We start from the raw sequence: 17,566 nt of genomic DNA, 5'->3' as shown, positions 1-17,566 counted from the left end.
TGGGGAGGCAGCCCATTCTATTTTGGCACAGCTTTGATAGTTCCTTGTCGACTTCCACCTTTGGTTCATCATTTGCCTTCTGGGACCAAGTAAAAAATGTAACCCTTCCAGAATGTAGCAGTTAAAATACATTCTAGAATATAAGCAGGCAACTGACTGAGATTAGTCAGTGTTCAACTTGATAAGGCCTAACATACATGCAGTTTTTTATTTCTAGTTATTTCACTCCCAGACTACACCGCACAGTGGAAAAGCACTGGCCCTAGAAAGTCAAGCAACATTTATTACAGGCACTAAAAGCACTGGAGATACAAAGAAAGGTAGAAAACAGCTCTGCTCTTGAGGAGCCAACATGCAAACAACTGTATCTTGTACAAACAAGGAATGTCAAGGATAAAGTTGAAATAATCAACAGAAGTAGGACACTGGAATTAAAAAGTTGGAAAGGTTTCCAGTAGGAGGTGGGATTTTAGCTGGGTATTGCCTCACTCAAAGTGAGAACTTGAAAAGACCCCAGCTTGAAAGGGCCAAGGTCTCCCACTGCACACTGGGCTACCTTCAGTTGTCCTGATGAGTATCTGGCCACTGGACCCAGATGGCTCCAGAGGAGAAACTAAGGCTGGTGACCTTGCACAGCCCTCCATCACTCAAATCAAAGTCAACTTCAAGTCATCATTTCCCTGATGTCATGAGAATGAAGGACAAACCACAACCACGCACAAGGTAAAGAGGAGATGGAGAAGAGGATTCTAAGCACGGGGTCCCACCAGTGAAAATGCATTGAGTTTGGTAGGTAAAAGTATACTGCTGGAGGAATAGAAAAGCAGCAAATGTCACTGGATTGAAGAGTATTTGGAGGGGTGTAAATTGTAAGACTAGAAGGGTGTTAGAGGTGGGGTGCAGGAGAGGTAGGAAAAAGTTATGGGCATTGAACACCCAACAGAATTTTGTATTTGATCTGCAGGGGATGACATGATCACACCTATGCTTTAGGGAGATGGCTTTGAAGGCTAGGTGAAGGATAGACTGGAGCCAGTTTACCAATGACGTCAAGATGCCTCTCCATAGGACATTCCAATGTCGCCAACCAAAGATGTAATGGATGAAATAATCATGAGAATTATGCAATGAAACCCCGAGGAGGATGCAAATGGAACTGTCATTTTATGGAATCTAGAAAAAAAGAAACTTGTGTTTGTTTAGTACTGTCCATTTCCACTGTCACAGTCTTTATTGAGGAGAGCACTAGTTACTAGCACTACTGCCAATAGCCTTCTAATGGTTCTTGACTTCCTACCTTGTCCAGTGAATCCCTAGCTAGGTTAATTTGTTACCCACTGCCTCATAAACATTAAATGATTCCCTACTTTCTACCAAATAAATCTAAACTCCTCAACTGGAGGTTGAAAACCTCCTAGGACTCCGGAGATCAGAAAAGTCTTTTCGTAAAAATGCTTTATTTGTCTAAAGGAAAACAAACGAGCCACGTTTACAGCATTATCAGAGGAGTAGAAAAGGAATGGGAAATCACTTTGTTGGCTTCTTCCTACATCAGATAATTTTCTTTTGCTGGCATCTCAAAGGGGAGAGAAAATTTTATCCGTGGGATTTGTGGTAAAAGGCTCAGGAATAATCCTCCACATACAGTGGAAGCTTCAGACAGTTATTTCCAAATGTGGTTTCTGATAAGCCCAAGGTCTTTTTGTTTCGATCATATGTAGATAGGAAACAGACACCCCCAATATGGGGAAAGGACATAGCTACCTATGTCTGCAGGAACTCAGGCTGTACTCGTGCTACTTTGCGGAATTCTTTGGTGTGTGTCCTAGGGCACTGCATTTCACACCAGCTGATGGGTACCATCTGGACACCTGCTAGAGAAAAGTTCTGAGTCAGCCAGGGCACGAAACTGCAAAAAGCATCTCTATACTACTTATTCCAGTATCTCACCATTCCAGTGAAGGGCTCTTGTAACCCTACATTTTTTAAAAATAAATTTATTTTTTATTTTTAGTTTACAACACTCAGTTCCACAAGTTTTCGGGTTCCAAATTTTCTCTCCCTTCCTCTCCTCCCACCCCGACCATGATGGCATGTAATTCAATGTAGGTTCTACATATACCTTCACACTGAATTTATTTACATAATAGTCCAGTTGTGAAGAATTGTAACCAACGAAATGAATCATGAGAAAGAAGAAATGAAACCAAAACAGAAGGAAAAAAAAAAGAGCAAATAGTTTGCCTCAATCTGCATTCAGACTCCATAATTCTTTCTCTGGATGTGCATAGCTTTTTCCATCATGAATCTTTGAGAGCTGTCTTTGAACCTTGCATTGATGAGAGAAGTCAGGTCTATCAAAGTTAGTCATCGCAGATACCATGTGTCTGTAATCGTGTATAATGATCTCCTGGTTCTGCTCCCCTCACTCAGCATCAGTTCATATAAGTCTTTCCAGGTTGTAATGAAATCCATCTGCTCCTTAATTCTTATAGCACAATAGTATTCCATTACATTCACATGCCACAATTTGTTTAGCCATTCCCCAATTGATGGGCATCCCTTTGATTCCCAATTCTTTGCCACCACAAAAAGAGCTGCTATAAATATTTCTGTACATACTGGTCCATTTCCCACTTGTGTGATCTCTTTGGGACAGAGCCCTAGAAGTGGTATTGCTGGGTCAAAGGGTATGCATATTCTTATAGCCCTTTGGGCATGGTTCCAAATTGCTGTCCAGAATGGCTGGATCAGTTTACAACTCCACCAACAATGCATTAGTGTTCCAATTTCCCCACATCTTTTCCAACATTTATCATTTTCCTGTCTTGTCATGTGAGCCAATCTGGTAGGTGTGATGCAGTACCTCAGAGTTGTTTTGATTTGCATCTTTCCAATTAATAGTGATTTAGAGCATTTTTTCATATGACTATAGCTTTAAATTCTTCCTCTGAAAACTGCCTGTTCATATCCTTTGACCATTTATCAAACTGGGGAATGACTTGTATCCCTGTAAGTTTGGCTCAGTTCCCTGTATATTTTAGGTATGAGGCTTTTATCAGAGACACTGGTAACTCTACATTAATAGCAAGATTTACCACAACTTCAAAAGCAGCTCCCCCAATGCCATATGATAGATAATTCAGAAGGAAGGTGATGAGAAAAGGGGTACATTTTTGTCCCAAACCTCTGCTCCAAGAGGGAAAAAGAGACACGGCTTTTTGTGGGATGAAGCAGTGCTGATTCACCTGATTCACTGTGGGCCACCACCACTCCCAGCTCATTTTCTGCAGTTGTCAACAGGTAGTTGGACTGTGCATCACCTAGGGAAATCTAGTCATATGTGTTTGGTTAAGGAAAATATATCAAGCCAAAAGCCTTTTCCACTCAGTGGGAAAAAAGGCTTCCCTTTCTTGCCACTTGGGCTCTCCTGACTCCAACTCTACTCTTCCCTTTATAAAACATCAATATGGGGGCAGCTAGGTGGTGCAGTGAGTAGAGCACCAGCCCTGGAGTCAATAGGACCTGAGTTCAAATCCAACCTCAGACACCTGACACACTTACTAGCTGTATGATCTTGGGTAAGTCACTTAACTCCAATTGCCCTGCCTTCCCCCTCCAAAAACAAAACAAAAAACCCACAACCCATCAATATGTGGATAGGGATAAAGGATACCACTTTAGCAAGCACGATGTCACCTGGGCGGAAACTCTTATATATTTCAACCTGCAAGAAGAGAAATAATTAACAACTTCTTAAGTGCCTATTATATGTTGGACATGATTCTAGGGCTACAAAGATAAAATGACACTGCTCTTGCCCTTGGAAGAGCTTAGATTCTGGGGTGGGGACACATGTATATACAAAATAAATACAACATAATTTTTGGCAGGAAGGCACTAGCAACTGGATATGAGGAAAGGATTTACCTAGATGGCATTTTAGTAGAAGTTCTGAAGGTAGTGAAGGATGCTAAGAGGTGGGAACAAGGTGGGAGAGCATTCTGGGCACTATGGTTAGCCAGTACAAAGGTACAAAGAGCAGGAAGGAGTACTGTGATGAACAGCAAGGCCAGTTTTCCTGGACTGCAGTGTGTGGGAAAGGCAGAAATGTAGAACATGGAAAGAGACAGGGGCCAGGCTGGGGAAGGGTTTTACAAGCCAAACAGAGACGCTGTGGGCAATAGGGAGCCAATGAAGTTTACTAAATAGCGGAGTGACACGGTCACACTTGGCCTTTAAGAAACTGATTTGAATGGGTGTGTGTGTGTGTGTGTGTGTGTGTTGAGGCAAGGAGTAAGGGCTGTATGAGTAGGAAATGGCAAAGTAAGAGATGCTGTAGGGGTATAAAAAGCAAAATCTGGCCATATGGGGTGAGTCCAGGAGCATGCAGAAGCTACGAAGCTGGCTGACTTGTTAGCGGGAGGTTCTAGCACAGCACAGATCAACCATGTTCAGTTCGCTGAAATGAATGAATCCCATCTTTGTACAGATTTTCCTAGTTCCAAGTGACCATGAGTACCATATGGAGCTAGGAAGTGGATCTATTTGCTTTGCTTTGGAATTACCCATTTCATTTGAATTCAGCTCATTCTCTCCCAGAGGGTAGAAATCACATTTGCTCAGCTTAATCCCTTTAACTCTTAAAGGAACAAAGTATCTATTTAGAAATCTGCAGTGCCAGGGCCTAGGATTTTGACCTAGCTAAAATCTCCCACATTTGAGTTAGAGTCAGAACCCATAGTTAAGTTTGTAGAAATGTCATTAAGCATTCTAGAAAGATGTACCAAACTAGAAGACAGAGCAAATTGTTCTCCTCTGGTCGATAAACAAAAAATCCACAGAGAGAAAAGGACTTGGGGGGCAGTGTGGGAATAGGGGAAATCATTACACTAGTAGAAAGATGACAACTTTAATATCACTGGGGGACACTTTCTCTGACTGACTCCTCAAATATGGTATTTGAATTTAATTATGACAATAGGAACTTTGAGATTCCCTAGCTGTAAGTTTTTTTGGTAAATCATTACCTTGTCTTTTTCAGTAGCTCGAACATCTTCCTTCCTGAAAGGAAATTAATTTAAAAAAAATTCTTTAAGAGAAGTGACTTCTTGCTTTCTAGGGCCAAGGCTAGGGAAGAGCCAGAGCAGCTGCAGGAGTTGGGACAAGTCATATTTGTTAATTAGCTTCCACCCAGAGGCACAAGATGGAAACACATCCCAAGATTACACCTTGGGCTATAGCAGACCTCTACCCTGTTACAAGAGGCCCACATAGAATAGCCAGCAATTGTTCCCAAGGCTGGATCTGGGGAGAAGGAAGTTTCAGGACAGATAAGACATGGGAAGGTATAAGAAAACTAATGTTTATAATAAGTTTTATAATAAGCCAATAAGTTTTAGCTCCACCAGGAAAGAACTGGGAGAGAATGACTGCAGAGCTATTCAGAATCCTAGGACGGAAGAGACTTCCAGAGATCAAAGAATAAATGATCTTGCATCCACAAAAAATGATTTCTGTCCCCTTTTCAATGGAAACCTCAGGAAAAACAACTCCACCCAATAACTTGTTCCATTTCTAATAATCATCAGGGTTGGCTTATACAACTGCAATTACATGTAATCTTTAAGGGAAATAGTGCCTAAGAAACTTAAAATCACCTCTGGTTGGGCACATATTCATCATCCCGATGCTTGCCAAACACATACTTCAGTCAAATTTACTACCCTAGTCCAAACTTTTCCTCTGAAACAAAATGGAGATCACAAAGAAAGGAAGCCAGAGATACAGAAATGAAACATGGTAGATGTAGATCTGTAATATTTTGTTTAAAATCCCAGTCTGTTTTGAAGCAAAATAAAGGAAATTTAAAAGCTTCCTACCTGATAGTTCCTCTAAAAGAGTTCTTGAGTGGTGTGGATCCCACATACAAGATATGTACTTTGGCAAATCGAGAATTAATGCTGGAGACCTGTGCCACAGAGAAGATAATGAAGGGATTAAAAATATTAGCAGTTGTCAGATAAAGAAATCCTGGTGATATATGGCAGAGAGTCTTAAATTAAGGAATTAAGAGAAATAGGTTCTACTCTTTGTTATCCTATTGACTAGGTGGGTTACTTTGGCAAGTCACTTAATCTCCGTTTCAATTTTCTCATTAATAATTTGGGGAAAGTAATATCTGTCCTATTTCAGAATATCAAATGAAATAATATGAGAGCATGTTGAGAAGCATAATGGCATCATACAAGTGTAAGGCATTCCAGAAGGCTTGAATCCTTGGACAATTGATCCATGGACCTTTTGGGACACTTAATGACCTTGAAATGCTGAATGCTGTCTTTTCATCTGTAAAATTAAGACTGTTGATATTTGTACTAACTCAGTTCTTGTGAAGATTAGAATAAGAACGTATAGAAAACGTTTTATAAACTGCAAAATGTTATACAGGGTGTTCTGAAAGTCTTAAGTTATTAAAGCTTAAACATGGGAACCTATTAAAGCTTAAAACTGCACTAAGCCTTTTGGAACATGCTGTAGAAACGTGAATTACTACCACTGCTCTTCAGTCTAGCTCAATATCACGATATATACGCTCTTCTGCTGCGGCTATTTATGAAGATACTAACATTATTCTAGCCTTTAACCTAGAGAAGCTTAAGATTAATTCCTACCTCCTTTCCTTAAAAGTACTGAATGAGATCAGAAATTCGCCAGAACCTCTGAATGGTAAGAGTTTTTGCTTTCGTTTTTTGTCTCCTTAAGATAAACCTCTAGTTTTGGCTTTCAGAACGGGATACCCACTGAGTAGGAATGACAAATTCTCCGTAAAGTAGGAAGAGGGTTTTTATACTTAAAAAGGCCGAACGATGAAACAAACGCCAGGACCGCCGGCCTGCCCGCTGATCACTGCCCCGACCACTACTACCAGTCGGGGAATGTATGGAAAGCCCTGGACCCTGGGAGCTAGGAGCTCGGCGGCCATCACCGCACCTTGCAGGTTACGATCGTTCCCACATCTGGCAGCAGCTGGGACTCGGTCTCTCTCGTCACTGACACCACCGGGAGCTGCAGAGGGGACGAAGAACAGGTTCCTGAGCTCTGCTCAGCACTAGGCTCGCGGGCCACAAGGTGGATTCAGGGGGCCAAAGGCCCCTGGCTCCGTCCGGTGACCGACCATTGGGCAAGCTTTGGGCATGCAAAGGCCTACGGCGTGGGCAGGTTCGCGGCGCCCATCGCGAGGCCCCGAGAAGCCGGCGCCGGGGCCAGCGCAGAGGCCGGGGCGCGGCTGGCCTCACCTCGCCGTTGTCGCTCGTCTTCACCAGGCAGCCGGAAAGCGAGGAGAAGATGTAGCCGTGTCGGGTGTAAGTGCCGCTGCCGGGGCTGGCCTCCTCCACATTACACAATCGTTCGCCTGCGGAAGGCAAACGCGGTGTCCATCCCTCCCCTCAGGGCCCCGAGACGCCCCGGACAGCCGGGCCCTCCGCGGCAGCTCTCCACTCCGGCCTCCCTTCCCCGGCGCCTCACTCACCTGGGACGCAGTACCTCATCGGCGGCGCCATAGCCATGGCTTCCCAACAGCCATTGCGGGAGGCCAATTGTGAATCCATAGGCCGAAACGAGGGCCAAGGGCCTGAGTAACAGAACTGCCAATTGGCTGGCGTACCACGTGCCCTCTCCGGGGACTCCTCAGTGACTTCCGTCTCCTCCTAAAACTTCAGCTCCCAGAGCACCTCGGGAAAAGGAAAGGGGGGCGGGCCACCGGCTTCCCACGCTTGCGCCCTAGGGGAGGCCGGGGTGGTAGCGGTCCTGGCGCCGCTGCCGGTGGGGGCTGGGGATGGTGCCTCTGGCTGATTGGGGCCGGGGTCGGCTTCGGCAGAGGCTGCTGTGAGCCGTGAAGGCTTCGGGGCTCGACTAGGTCGTGGCCCGGGAGGCCGGAGGTAAGGGGGCCTCCGAGGTCTCAATCTCCCCTCCCACCTCTTTCCTTTCCCTCGGGACTCTGGCCCCCAGGCGCGGGGGGGGGGGGGGGGGTGGAAATACGGGGCGCGAGAGGGGTCAGTGGGGGCGCCTCTGGCTCGAGAGCGTTCCTGGAGCCGGGGCTACGTCCTCTCCGGGATACCTAAGTCCCTGGGGAGGGGGAATGTGTGCAGTGAGGTGGAGTGGCTTCTTTATTCTCATTCCCCTCCCCCCTCCTTCGTGGCTCTGATGGAGACCGTCTGAATTGCACCTGCTTCCCTACCTGGCAGACGGTGTTGGCTCTACCTGCCCTGGGACGGGCGCCCTCCGCCACCGAGCTTGGTTATCTCTTACGTCGCTGCCTCCCTATTTGCTCTCGGACAGCCCTGCCTACCCGCGGGCCCCCAAGAAAGTTTTGCCTTTGGTCGGGGACTGTCCTTTCTGTTGTGCTGTCACCTCCAGCACCCCACTATTTGAAGGGAGAGCCCTGCATCCCGAGACATTCTTTAGCCAATGAGTTATCTGTGAACCTGCATGGAAGTAACGTGGCATTTTCAGTTTGTCTCTCTAGGGTGGTGACCCTAGAAGGAACAGATGGGTGGGCAATACTTCCCTCCTCGCTGCCCTTCCCCACATGGAAACCTATCCAGCAGATGTAGAGTGTGGGGAAATTAGATGGAGGATAACAAGTTTAAGGTCTGAGATAGGATTGTTCTGTGGGTAGAGATCAGAAACGGATTAAAGAGATGACTCCCTTGAGTTTTCACTAAGTGGAGGAGGACTTCTGGTCACCTTGGTATTAGAGGAATGGTGAGTTTTAGTGCTATTTGATTTAAATTTATTCCCCTTAGGAAAGTCATCAGTGTTTTTAAAAAATATTTTAAACAGTATAGACCATTTGTTATTATCTGTACCAATTAAAAGGAGTAGTAGTGTATATAATCCAAAATGGGATTTAAATTTTTTGCTTAGTTTCAAAATGCAGAGGATTTTTTGTTGTTTTGCATTTGAATATGCCTACCTGTTGTTTTGGAAATCCATACTTTAAACCAAATGACAGTAGAGTCAGCTAGTCAGTAATTTTTAAGCACTTATTCTGTGTTGGGTACTGTGCTGTGATGGGGATACAGGGCAAAAACACCGTTCTTGCCCTCAGGGATCTTCCATTCTAATGTAGGATCCATGTAAATAATAAGATACTTATAAGATTTAAACAGAGTAGATAGAAAAAAATCAGAGGGAAGGCAGTAATAGCAATAGGGGGACCAAGAAAGGCTTCCAGGAGAAGATGGGATTTGAGCTGAGTCTTGAAGGAGCTTCAAAGTTCCTACATTTTCTATCCTACAGTATTTTATTCTGGATTGCCCTGTTGTCAGGGAGTTGGAGAGCTTCCTGCTCCATGCTGATGATGGACAAACATCACTTCTGAATGCTTCAGGGTTCTGGCCAGAGCAATACTACTCTCTCTCTGTCTCTTTCTTTCTATTTCTCTTTCTCTCCCTCCCTCAATCCCTCTCTCCATTATCTGTCAGACTTTTCCTTGGGCAGGTACAGGAATAGAAGATGGGATATTTGTGTTTAAAGGCTTTTCTTGTGTAGGAGGAAGGGATGCTGATCCAATTACTGAACTGAAACCGTGCCTAGATGTGCACTGACCTCCTCCAGTTTCTTCTGGGTTTCGGACTTCATTCTAAATAAATAAGTTAACAAGAGTTGAGAGTAAAGCAGCACCATCCTGCCTCCCACATGACAAATCAAGATCATCTGCTCTTTGATAATAGACAACCTTATTCACAAAAAGTGTAGGTATTCAGAGGTCTCATGTTGAAAATATTGGTTAGGCATCCTTCCTCCTTCTTTTGCTATGTCACTCCGCAGCCAGAGAGAAGGCAGACATTTGAAGATATTAAAAGAATTTGGAGTGCTAGGGAGATAAGCCTGTGAGGAGCCATCACTGTAGAGAAGGCATTTCTGCTTGGGACAAAGTGGGGGGCAGGGGAGGAGGTGGTTAAGAGGATCATTAGGTTAACTTCAAACTAGTGCAGGAAAGGACTAAACTTCACAGGCCAGATTATGTTCTCAAGAAGGATCTGAACCTGAGAAATGGGACACAGGAAAACTTTTAAATATGTGACATCCGCACTATGTCACTATTGGGTTGGAAATGGGATCATCTTATTACCCATATCTTGGTGGTCCCTTACCCTCTGAAAAGGGAGATTAGAAAAGGTACCAAGGTTTGTGTCATAGAAGAGGCAGAAGAAAGAACACAGGACTTGGAATCATAAGACCCACTACTTCCTGGCTGGGTGATCTTGGGGAAGTCCTGTTTATCTCTGAGTCTTGTTTCCTCATCTGTAAAATGGGGACAATCATATTTATTCTACCTACCTCATAGGGATGTTTTGAGGATCAAAGATGTATCTTTGTAACCACAAAGTGCCGTATGCACTGTCATAACATCATATGATAGTTGGGATTGACTGAGGAGACTGGAAGGTGCGAGGCTTGGGAATTTCATGCTGCCAGGCTGAGGTCTCTGAGCCTGTAATAGCAGTCCTGATGATGAGAACCGATAGCTCTCTCCAGGGATATAGATGGCATCAGGACCCACCAGGAACAGGACTCACTCCAGAATGGTTTCATATCCTCATGTGGCTAGTTTTAGCTAAAAGAGTTGGTTGCCCAGCAGTGGAAAGCACTAGAAGTGTGAGGTGAGTGGGAGAAGGTGGGCAGGAGGGAGATCTTGATCATAGCCAGCTACCTCAACAGTTCTGCCATTGCTGAAACCAACAGGCTTTGTCATATTCTCTCCCTGCAGTGGTAATGCACTTGAGTGGTTTTTTGTTGTTGCTTCTGTTTAAGGTTCCCTTTATGTTCTTGGTTCCTACTCTACAGAAAAATCCAGAGTAAGATTTTGCTTGGTGCTGGTCATTTCCTTTGTCCCTCTTGATGCAAAAGAGATGTCATTTAATGGCCAGACTTTATCCTTCTTGTGTTAAGAGTAAGCATTGCTGGACTTAGATCTGGATTCAAATCCTAATTTAGATGTGATTCTAGTCAAGGTATTTCACCTTTGAGCCTGTGGAAAGTCGGCATAATAATACCTTTGTTACTTACCTCACATTTGTGAAGTGTACGATTTCACTGTGTGTTAAAAATGTGAGCTACTATTGTTTGTATATTCAATTAAGTTTGATTCTTCAAACCTAACTAAGCCTAGGACCTCTATCCTGTGGTGGTTGGGATAGGAGTCATTAGGCAGGCTGAGTATGACCTAAGAGGGTCCTTAATTGTCACCTTGTCTGGTGGGACCCAGGAATTTGGGTGTTCGCTGACTATTTATCTTGCTGTAGGAGGCCATGAGAAGCCGCCGGTCCTTATTGCTGGGGCCAGCACGCCTGTGCTTGCGTTTGCTTCTCCTCCTGGGCTACAGACGCCGATGCCCACCATTACTTCGGAACCTTGTACTTCGTTGGCGCTATGGAAAAGTCTGTCTTCGTTCTCTACTCTACAACTCCTTTGGGGGCAGTGACACTGCCATTGACTCTGCTTTTGAGCCTGTGTATTGGCTTGTTGACAATGTGATCCGCTGGTTTGGGGTGGTAAGTGTTGCCAGGATTCTATGGCTTGGGGTTATGACAGATATTGTGACCTTTTGGGTGGAAGGATGGGGATGGATGGCTATCCATTGAAGACTCCACAAAAGACTTATACAAAACCAGGTTCTGTTTTCTTTCCTCCTCTTGTACCTTAGTTGTGGGGTGCCATCTTTCCATACTCCAGTCACAGCTGAGTGTTGACTTCCTACCATTGGCAGGTCTTTGTGGCCCTGGTGATTGTGCTGACGAGCTCCATTGTGGCTATTGCCTACCTGTGTGTCTTGCCTCTGATCCTCCATACATATTCAGTGCCCCGAATCTGCTGGCACTTCGTCTACAGTCACTGGAACCTCATCCTCATCGTCTTCCACTACTACCAGGCCATCACCACACCTCCTGGATACCCACCCCAGGTAGGGCTCAGGGAAGGCATGGCTGGATACCAGGATAAAACTAATAGGACAGGGAACCTAGAATCCTAGCAAAGGGGCAACAAGGTTTGGGAGCAGAAGTCTTCAAGAATTCTCTGTTGATAGTGGTTTCAAAAAAGGTCCCTTTCAGTAACTAAAATGTTTCTGAGGCCTTGACCAATTCTCTTCCAATACAGGCTAAGACTGACCTTGCTACTGTATCTATCTGCAAGAAGTGCATTTATCCCAAACCAGCACGGACACACCACTGCAGCATCTGTAACAGGTTGGTTTTCTCTCCTATTTCCTTGGCTTTCTTCTCACCTTACTTGCCCTTTCCCAAGAGTCAGGCAAGTTAGGGGCAAACTAATGTAACACCTAAAAAAAATCAACTCTTGTTGGGTACAAGTAGCCTCCCAGTATTTTGCTTCGTAGTAATACCAAGCCCTTTTCCCCCCTTCCAGGTGTGTGCTGAAAATGGATCACCACTGCCGTATCCTTTTACGAGACTCCCTGAATCCAGCCATGGCCAGCCAGCCTGTTCCCTCCCATATCTTCTCAATTCTGCCTCTTAAGCAGCTTTCCCAAAACCCCCTCCCCACCTACTACCAATATATTTTAAAACACTTAGGAAAAAAACGCAGGGAAGACTAAATGATACTTTCTGGAGAACCTGGCTTTTTACTAGGACAAAAAACAGGCCTGGAGCCTTTGGGGAAATGTAGCCTCAACTGTTATCTTTGCAAAATTTGATCTTACAGGAGGAAAAAAGGCTTGGAAGCCAATTATTTCCTTGAGAACAGAAATGAGTACAGAACTAGACAGGCCCTATAGAAAGTTCAGCTATAGAAACAGGGATGTAGTTAGTGAAAGGATTGAGGTAAGGATGTTGTGCTCTTGCTCCAGGTTCCTTCCCTTCTTCCCACAGGTGCTCAGTAATGCTCCCCATCATAGATAGATCTAGGGAGGAGCCAGTAGCACAGCTTGCCTTTCCGAGGGATCTTAATTCCCACCATGCCAGAATGGAGTTATGTGAGTTCTGGGAAACCTGGTTGGGTTGTCTCCCCACTTAGCATTTGGCTTCAGCTGCATTGAGGGATTGGCCTTCAGAATTCAGCTGTTTGTTCTGTGAGTGTGGCACATGCAGGCCTAGGGAGCAGCATCCTCAGCTCTGCCCAGCCAACTGGCTCCCTGTACCCTGGGTATCCTCTGGAGGCTGCTGGTCAGGCTGATCCTTAAGTCCTCACTTCCAGCTTGGTTGAACAACTGTGTGGGCCACTACAACCACCGGTACTTCTTCTCCTTCTGCTTCTTTATGACTCTAGGCTGTGTCTACTGCAGCTTTGGTAGCTGGGATATGTTCCGGGAAGCTTATGCTGCCCTCGAGGTGAGCAGTGGGGACTGAGGGGAGTGGAGGACCCACCTTAGGGCAACAATGATACAGGAGAATTCTATCCCTTTGGAGTGGAGCTGGCAAAGCTCCTGTCCCAAGGCCAGAGAATATAACGGTACTATTTTCCATCCCCATAGAAAATGAAACAGCTCGACAGGAACAAACTCCAGGTGGCTGCCAATCAGGTGGGCCGTCCCACTCACTGCCTCCTGCTGCTCAGGCCTGGGGTTATAGGTCTGGAAGAGGTGGCCCTGGCCTCGCTAGCTCTAGGGCCTCTGGAGGCTGTAGAGGGGTATGCTGTGGGTGGCTATCTGCACAGGGCATTGGGGCTGTAGTCCCTGGGAGCAGTGCCGGTCCTGGACAAGTAACTTAGATTGGTATAATATTCTTTACTGTCTTCAAATCAGTTTCCTAACTATCTGGTCCTATTACTTCTTCCTCAAACTGAAAAGGCTCTGCTTTGATGCTGGCCTGAGCAGCACGGAGTCTTTGTTGGTCTGTGTAATGGGGTTCCAGGGTCCAAAGCCAGAAAACAGACTGGGTTAATCTGGTCTTTTAGATCTGTTAGTCTGTACCCTCATCAGGAAAGCTCCTTTCATTCTTCTGCTCCCCTGAACCAGCCCCTTAGGAATCTTTAACCTGGGCAGATCTTAAACTCCTTGGTGACCAAACCTCCCTAATCATCATACCTTAATCACAGTAAAAATCCTTGTCTTTTACACTTTATGAAGTACTTTCATCTCCACTGTTTCTTCCCCATCCTTATCAGCCGGGTAGGGTGTGGGCTTTATCACCTCTTGGGGAATGTAGTTCTGTAGTGCAGGAATCACACTGGGGAGAAAAGGGGAAGGGGGTGGTGAAATAGCTTCCCCTGGAGCCTCATCTGTGTTGTCTAAACCTTATTGGCTGAGCCCAACTCTTCCCCCTGCGCTTTGCCGTCTTGTTCAGACCTGCCCTGGCCAGTGTTTTGTCCTTGTGATGATGTTGCTGGGCTCTGTCCACCCATCCGGCTGCTTTCTTGACTCATCTCTAGCTTTATTTCTGTCTTTGTGGCCAAAAACCTGGACCAGTGCCATGCCTGTGGGTGCTGGGGCCTCTACTGGCAACAGCATTGGGCTAAGGGACAAGAAACACTCAGGTTCTGTTGCTGTTTGTTTCAGACATATCACCAGACCCCACCACCCACTTTCTCCTTCCGGGAAAGGATGACTCACAAAAGCCTGGTTTACCTATGGTTCCTGTGCAGGTAACTAACTCCACTGTTCCCTGAGAGGAGGCCTTGATGAAGAGCCTTGTTACTTAGGGAAGAGAGTAAACAGGAATAAACCCATTAGTTTATTTGGTTGTTTGGTTCTCCTAGACACCCTGGGAGAAGTTGACCTGCTTCTCTTACCTCCTGGACTCTTAATTTTGTAAAGAGAAAAAACATGGCTAATGCCCTCCAACTCTTTCCATGTCTCTTAGCAAGGCATACTCACTGCTGTGAATAAGCATGGGTAAGACATGCCCAGATAATGTGATTGTTTAAAGGAAAAAAAAAAAGCAAACTGCTCAGGGCAAAAGAAGGGATTTGTGTTATGCCATCCTCAGGAATAGGCTGACAGTAGAAGCAGTTATCAGAGCCAGGTGAAAAGGGAATTAGTGGACATTCACAACAAGAAGCAAGCCAAGTTCCACCCCCACCCCCATACAGGTGCATTTTGAGGCCCTGTGTTAGAAAAGGTCTAGGGGCCTACTCTCACCTTATGTCCTTGCCTGGTTTCCTGAAACCATGCTAAAGAGAACATCCTCGTTCCACAAAAGCAAGATCAGACACAGCACAGCTAGTCTTGGCCAGCCAGAATTCAGTCTGGAAGCTGGCAGTCTCAGAGTTGGAAGGGTCCCAACCCTTCCCTGAACAAGTATCTTCTCTAACATTTGCCCATGCTTGAAGATTTCTGGCAGTAGGAAACTTGGCTCTTTTCAGAGCCCAGCCCACTCCACTTGTGAACAGCTGCTCCTACTGTAGGGAGCTTTTCCTTATTTATATCAAGCTAAACCTGCCTTCCTCCACTTCCTTCCATTGATACCTGAGGCCACGAAGACCATGTCTGACTCTTCCGGTGACAGCCCTTTACTTGGGCAGATGTCTGTCCACCAAGACTTCTTTTGTTCAGGCTAAACATGGTGCAGGAACAGTATCGATGTGCACAAATAAAGGCAGAAGACTGATGTCACTGTAAATTCTCTAGAACTAAGGTATGGGAGTTGAATATAGAAAAAAACCCAACAAAACACTCAAGACAGAAAGTTCTTGTTGGTGCTTTGAGTAATAAATCCCTGGAGTTTGAGTCTGAAATGGAGTTTAGCTCCACCTGCTCACTCCCCCTAGTCATTTAGTCAGACCTGAGTCCATTCTCACAATAGGGTCTGGATGGTCCAGCAGCAGACCCTTGTCTGTACATTCCTGAGAATCTGACAGACCTAATAGAATCTGTCAAGATCAAGGCTCCTCATAGCTCTTGCTTGATAATAAAGCGATGAACTTGGCCATTTTCTTCTTCTGGAGTGGGAGGTAGTTAATTCTTTTAAATCTCTTTTTAAATTAATAAAGAATTGAAGTACTGGGTGTGGGCTGAATTTTACAGGGGTTTCTTGTACTACAGTGGGGTTAGGTGTTACTGTTTTAAGTGTTCTTTGTGAAACATTGCAAGGAACACATGCCAGTGCTTTCTCTTTTCCTCTTAGCTCTGTGGCACTGGCCTTAGGGGCTCTGACAGCATGGCATGCTGTCCTCATCAGCCGTGGTGAGACCAGTATTGAGAGGCACATCAACAGGAAGGAGAGGCATCGGCTCTCACTAAAGGGCAAGGTGAGTACAGGGGTGGGAGGTTATCCAGCAGGAGAGACCATTTTTATGAGGCTAGTCTTGGCTGAGGAAAGGTGGTGATGGTAGTGGGGTGTTTGGTAAAGGGACCTCCTGAGCACACGTGCACTTCTTTGGTTACAGGTATTTAGGAATCCTTATAATTACGGCTGCTTAAACAACTGGAAGGTGTTCCTGGGTGTGAACACAAGAAGGTAAAGAGTGAAATACTACAAACCCACATTGGGGGAGGTGGCGCTCCATTCACTGAAGTGTTCCCTGCTGATGAGAGCTGTTAAAATTCTCTTGCCTTAAAGGACATGTGGCTTCTTTTCAGGCTGCAGTAGCTCTTGAGAATGCTTATTGATAGGTCTGTACTACACAGATACAGTATGTGCCAGCTGCTGCTTTAGACCTTTAGGTTCAGAGCCCATGTGGGGCCAAATAAAAAGTCACTGTTTCCTAACAAAAGCACCTCCCCAATTGCTCTCTGTACAGTTGTCCTGTTCACTGAGAATAGTACAGGGATCAGTTCTCTGCACCTTTCCCACGGTTTCCCTCCCTAGTAATCCTTGGCTATGCCTCTAGTGACATGAGGATAGCTAGCTCCTCTGGGAGTATTTAAGAGGTTACTGATCCATGTTTTGGGATTGAGGAGACTTAGAAACGGCATTGATATTGATGAGGCCTAGAGCCCTTCCCAAGAACTATTTTTCTCTTCTCTTGCAGGCACTGGCTCACTCGTGTCCTGCTGCCTTCCAGTCATCTGCCCTATGGCAATGGGATGACCTGGGACCCTCCTCCCTATGTGACAATAGCCCCAGACTCTGTGCTGGCTGTGTGAGCTGGGCTTGGGTACATATGGCCTCTAAGGCTGGTCCTACCTCCTCTATGGTCTCAAGGGACTGGAGATCTCTTTAAATCCAGAACAAAGTTTGGATAGGGAGATCTTTGGAACCACGAAGCAAAAGAAGTCATTTGGACTGGCTTCCTGAATCACAGAACGCTATGGTGTCAACCTTTGGGTGCCAGGGGAGCAGCGTGACACGGAGGACTCCAGGGCTAAAGTCCCTTTCACTCAGGCTAACAGAAGTTCCAGTGTCCATGTTGCCAGGATTCTAGATGGGGGTAGAGCCTGTGCCCCAAATGAAAATTATTAAGAGACCCAGTCTGGGTTATAGCATTGGTATTGTGTACCACCTCCCTCTCTGTGTGAGAAAAAAATGGGAAAAGAGCTTAAAGGTACAAGTAGACCCCTGGGCTCTTACTGAGGTCACTGCCACTTTTCACACTCTGCTTACTGCAGAAATAAAGGTATTTCCTTTTGTAAAGACCGAACTTGATCCTATTCAGCCCCTTT

The 17,566-nt window shown here is 45.5% G+C and overlaps 2 protein-coding genes across 5 annotated transcripts; one reads left to right on the top strand and one right to left on the bottom strand.

Annotated features, from left to right (window-relative positions):
• Positions 1-270: 270 nt before the first annotated feature.
• On the bottom strand, positions 271-8,001 carry EXOSC1 (exosome component 1). Of its 2 annotated transcripts, XM_036734274.1 has the most exons (9): positions 7,532-7,612; positions 7,299-7,414; positions 6,994-7,068; positions 5,883-5,971; positions 5,031-5,064; positions 3,677-3,727; positions 3,249-3,333; positions 1,765-1,874; positions 685-1,173 (listed from the first exon to the last, which is right to left on the bottom strand). In XM_036734274.1, the coding sequence occupies exons 1-8, from the start codon at positions 7,608-7,610 to the stop codon at positions 1,765-1,767; spliced, it is 639 nt and encodes a 212-aa protein (XP_036590169.1). In that variant the 5' UTR covers positions 7,611-7,612; the 3' UTR covers positions 685-1,173. The 2 variants fall into 2 exon arrangements, with proteins under 2 accessions (XP_036590171.1, XP_036590169.1); XM_036734276.1 differs by having other exon boundaries at positions 271-1,871; positions 7,532-8,001.
• On the top strand, positions 7,740-17,541 carry ZDHHC16 (zinc finger DHHC-type palmitoyltransferase 16). Of its 3 annotated transcripts, XM_036734271.1 has the most exons (12): positions 7,854-7,940; positions 9,556-9,758; positions 11,313-11,561; positions 11,777-11,971; positions 12,166-12,254; positions 12,433-12,461; positions 13,222-13,355; positions 13,499-13,546; positions 14,522-14,607; positions 16,089-16,212; positions 16,351-16,421; positions 16,936-17,541. In XM_036734271.1, the coding sequence occupies exons 3-12, from the start codon at positions 11,319-11,321 to the stop codon at positions 17,048-17,050; spliced, it is 1,134 nt and encodes a 377-aa protein (XP_036590166.1). In that variant the 5' UTR covers positions 7,854-7,940; positions 9,556-9,758; positions 11,313-11,318; the 3' UTR covers positions 17,051-17,541. The 3 variants fall into 3 exon arrangements, with proteins under 3 accessions (XP_036590167.1, XP_036590165.1, XP_036590166.1); XM_036734270.1 differs by lacking the exon at positions 9,556-9,758 and having other exon boundaries at positions 7,778-7,940; XM_036734272.1 differs by lacking the exons at positions 9,556-9,758; positions 13,499-13,546 and having other exon boundaries at positions 7,740-7,940.
• The last annotated feature ends 25 nt before the right edge of the window (positions 17,542-17,566 follow it).

Source organism: Trichosurus vulpecula, chromosome 8 (assembly GCF_011100635.1).
Source record: "Trichosurus vulpecula isolate mTriVul1 chromosome 8, mTriVul1.pri, whole genome shotgun sequence".
In the NCBI taxonomy this organism is placed as follows: domain Eukaryota; kingdom Metazoa; phylum Chordata; class Mammalia; order Diprotodontia; family Phalangeridae; genus Trichosurus; species Trichosurus vulpecula.
The sequence above is the reverse complement of the archived record's forward strand: the minus strand, read 5'-3'. Positions and strand labels throughout refer to the sequence as shown.

Excerpts from the sequence above, each read along its gene's own strand:
- EXOSC1 (XM_036734274.1), bottom strand. The coding sequence starts at position 7,610 with ATGGATTCACAATTGGCCTCCCGCAATGGCTGTTGGGAAGCCATGGCT. Across the intron at positions 3,334-3,676 it reads ACATCGTGCTTGCTAAAGTG|ATTTCCCTAGGTGATGCACA; the intron begins GTATCCTTTATC and ends ACATATGACTAG. Across the intron at positions 1,875-3,248 it reads GGTGGCCCACAGTGAATCAG|CAGGTGTCCAGATGGTACCC; the intron begins GTGAATCAGCAC and ends ACTTTTCTCTAG.
- ZDHHC16 (XM_036734270.1), top strand. The coding sequence starts at position 11,319 with ATGAGAAGCCGCCGGTCCTTATTGCTGGGGCCAGCACGCCTGTGCTTG. Across the intron at positions 11,562-11,776 it reads TGATCCGCTGGTTTGGGGTG|GTCTTTGTGGCCCTGGTGAT; the intron begins GTAAGTGTTGCC and ends TACCATTGGCAG. Across the intron at positions 16,213-16,350 it reads GGCTCTCACTAAAGGGCAAG|GTATTTAGGAATCCTTATAA; the intron begins GTGAGTACAGGG and ends CTTTGGTTACAG.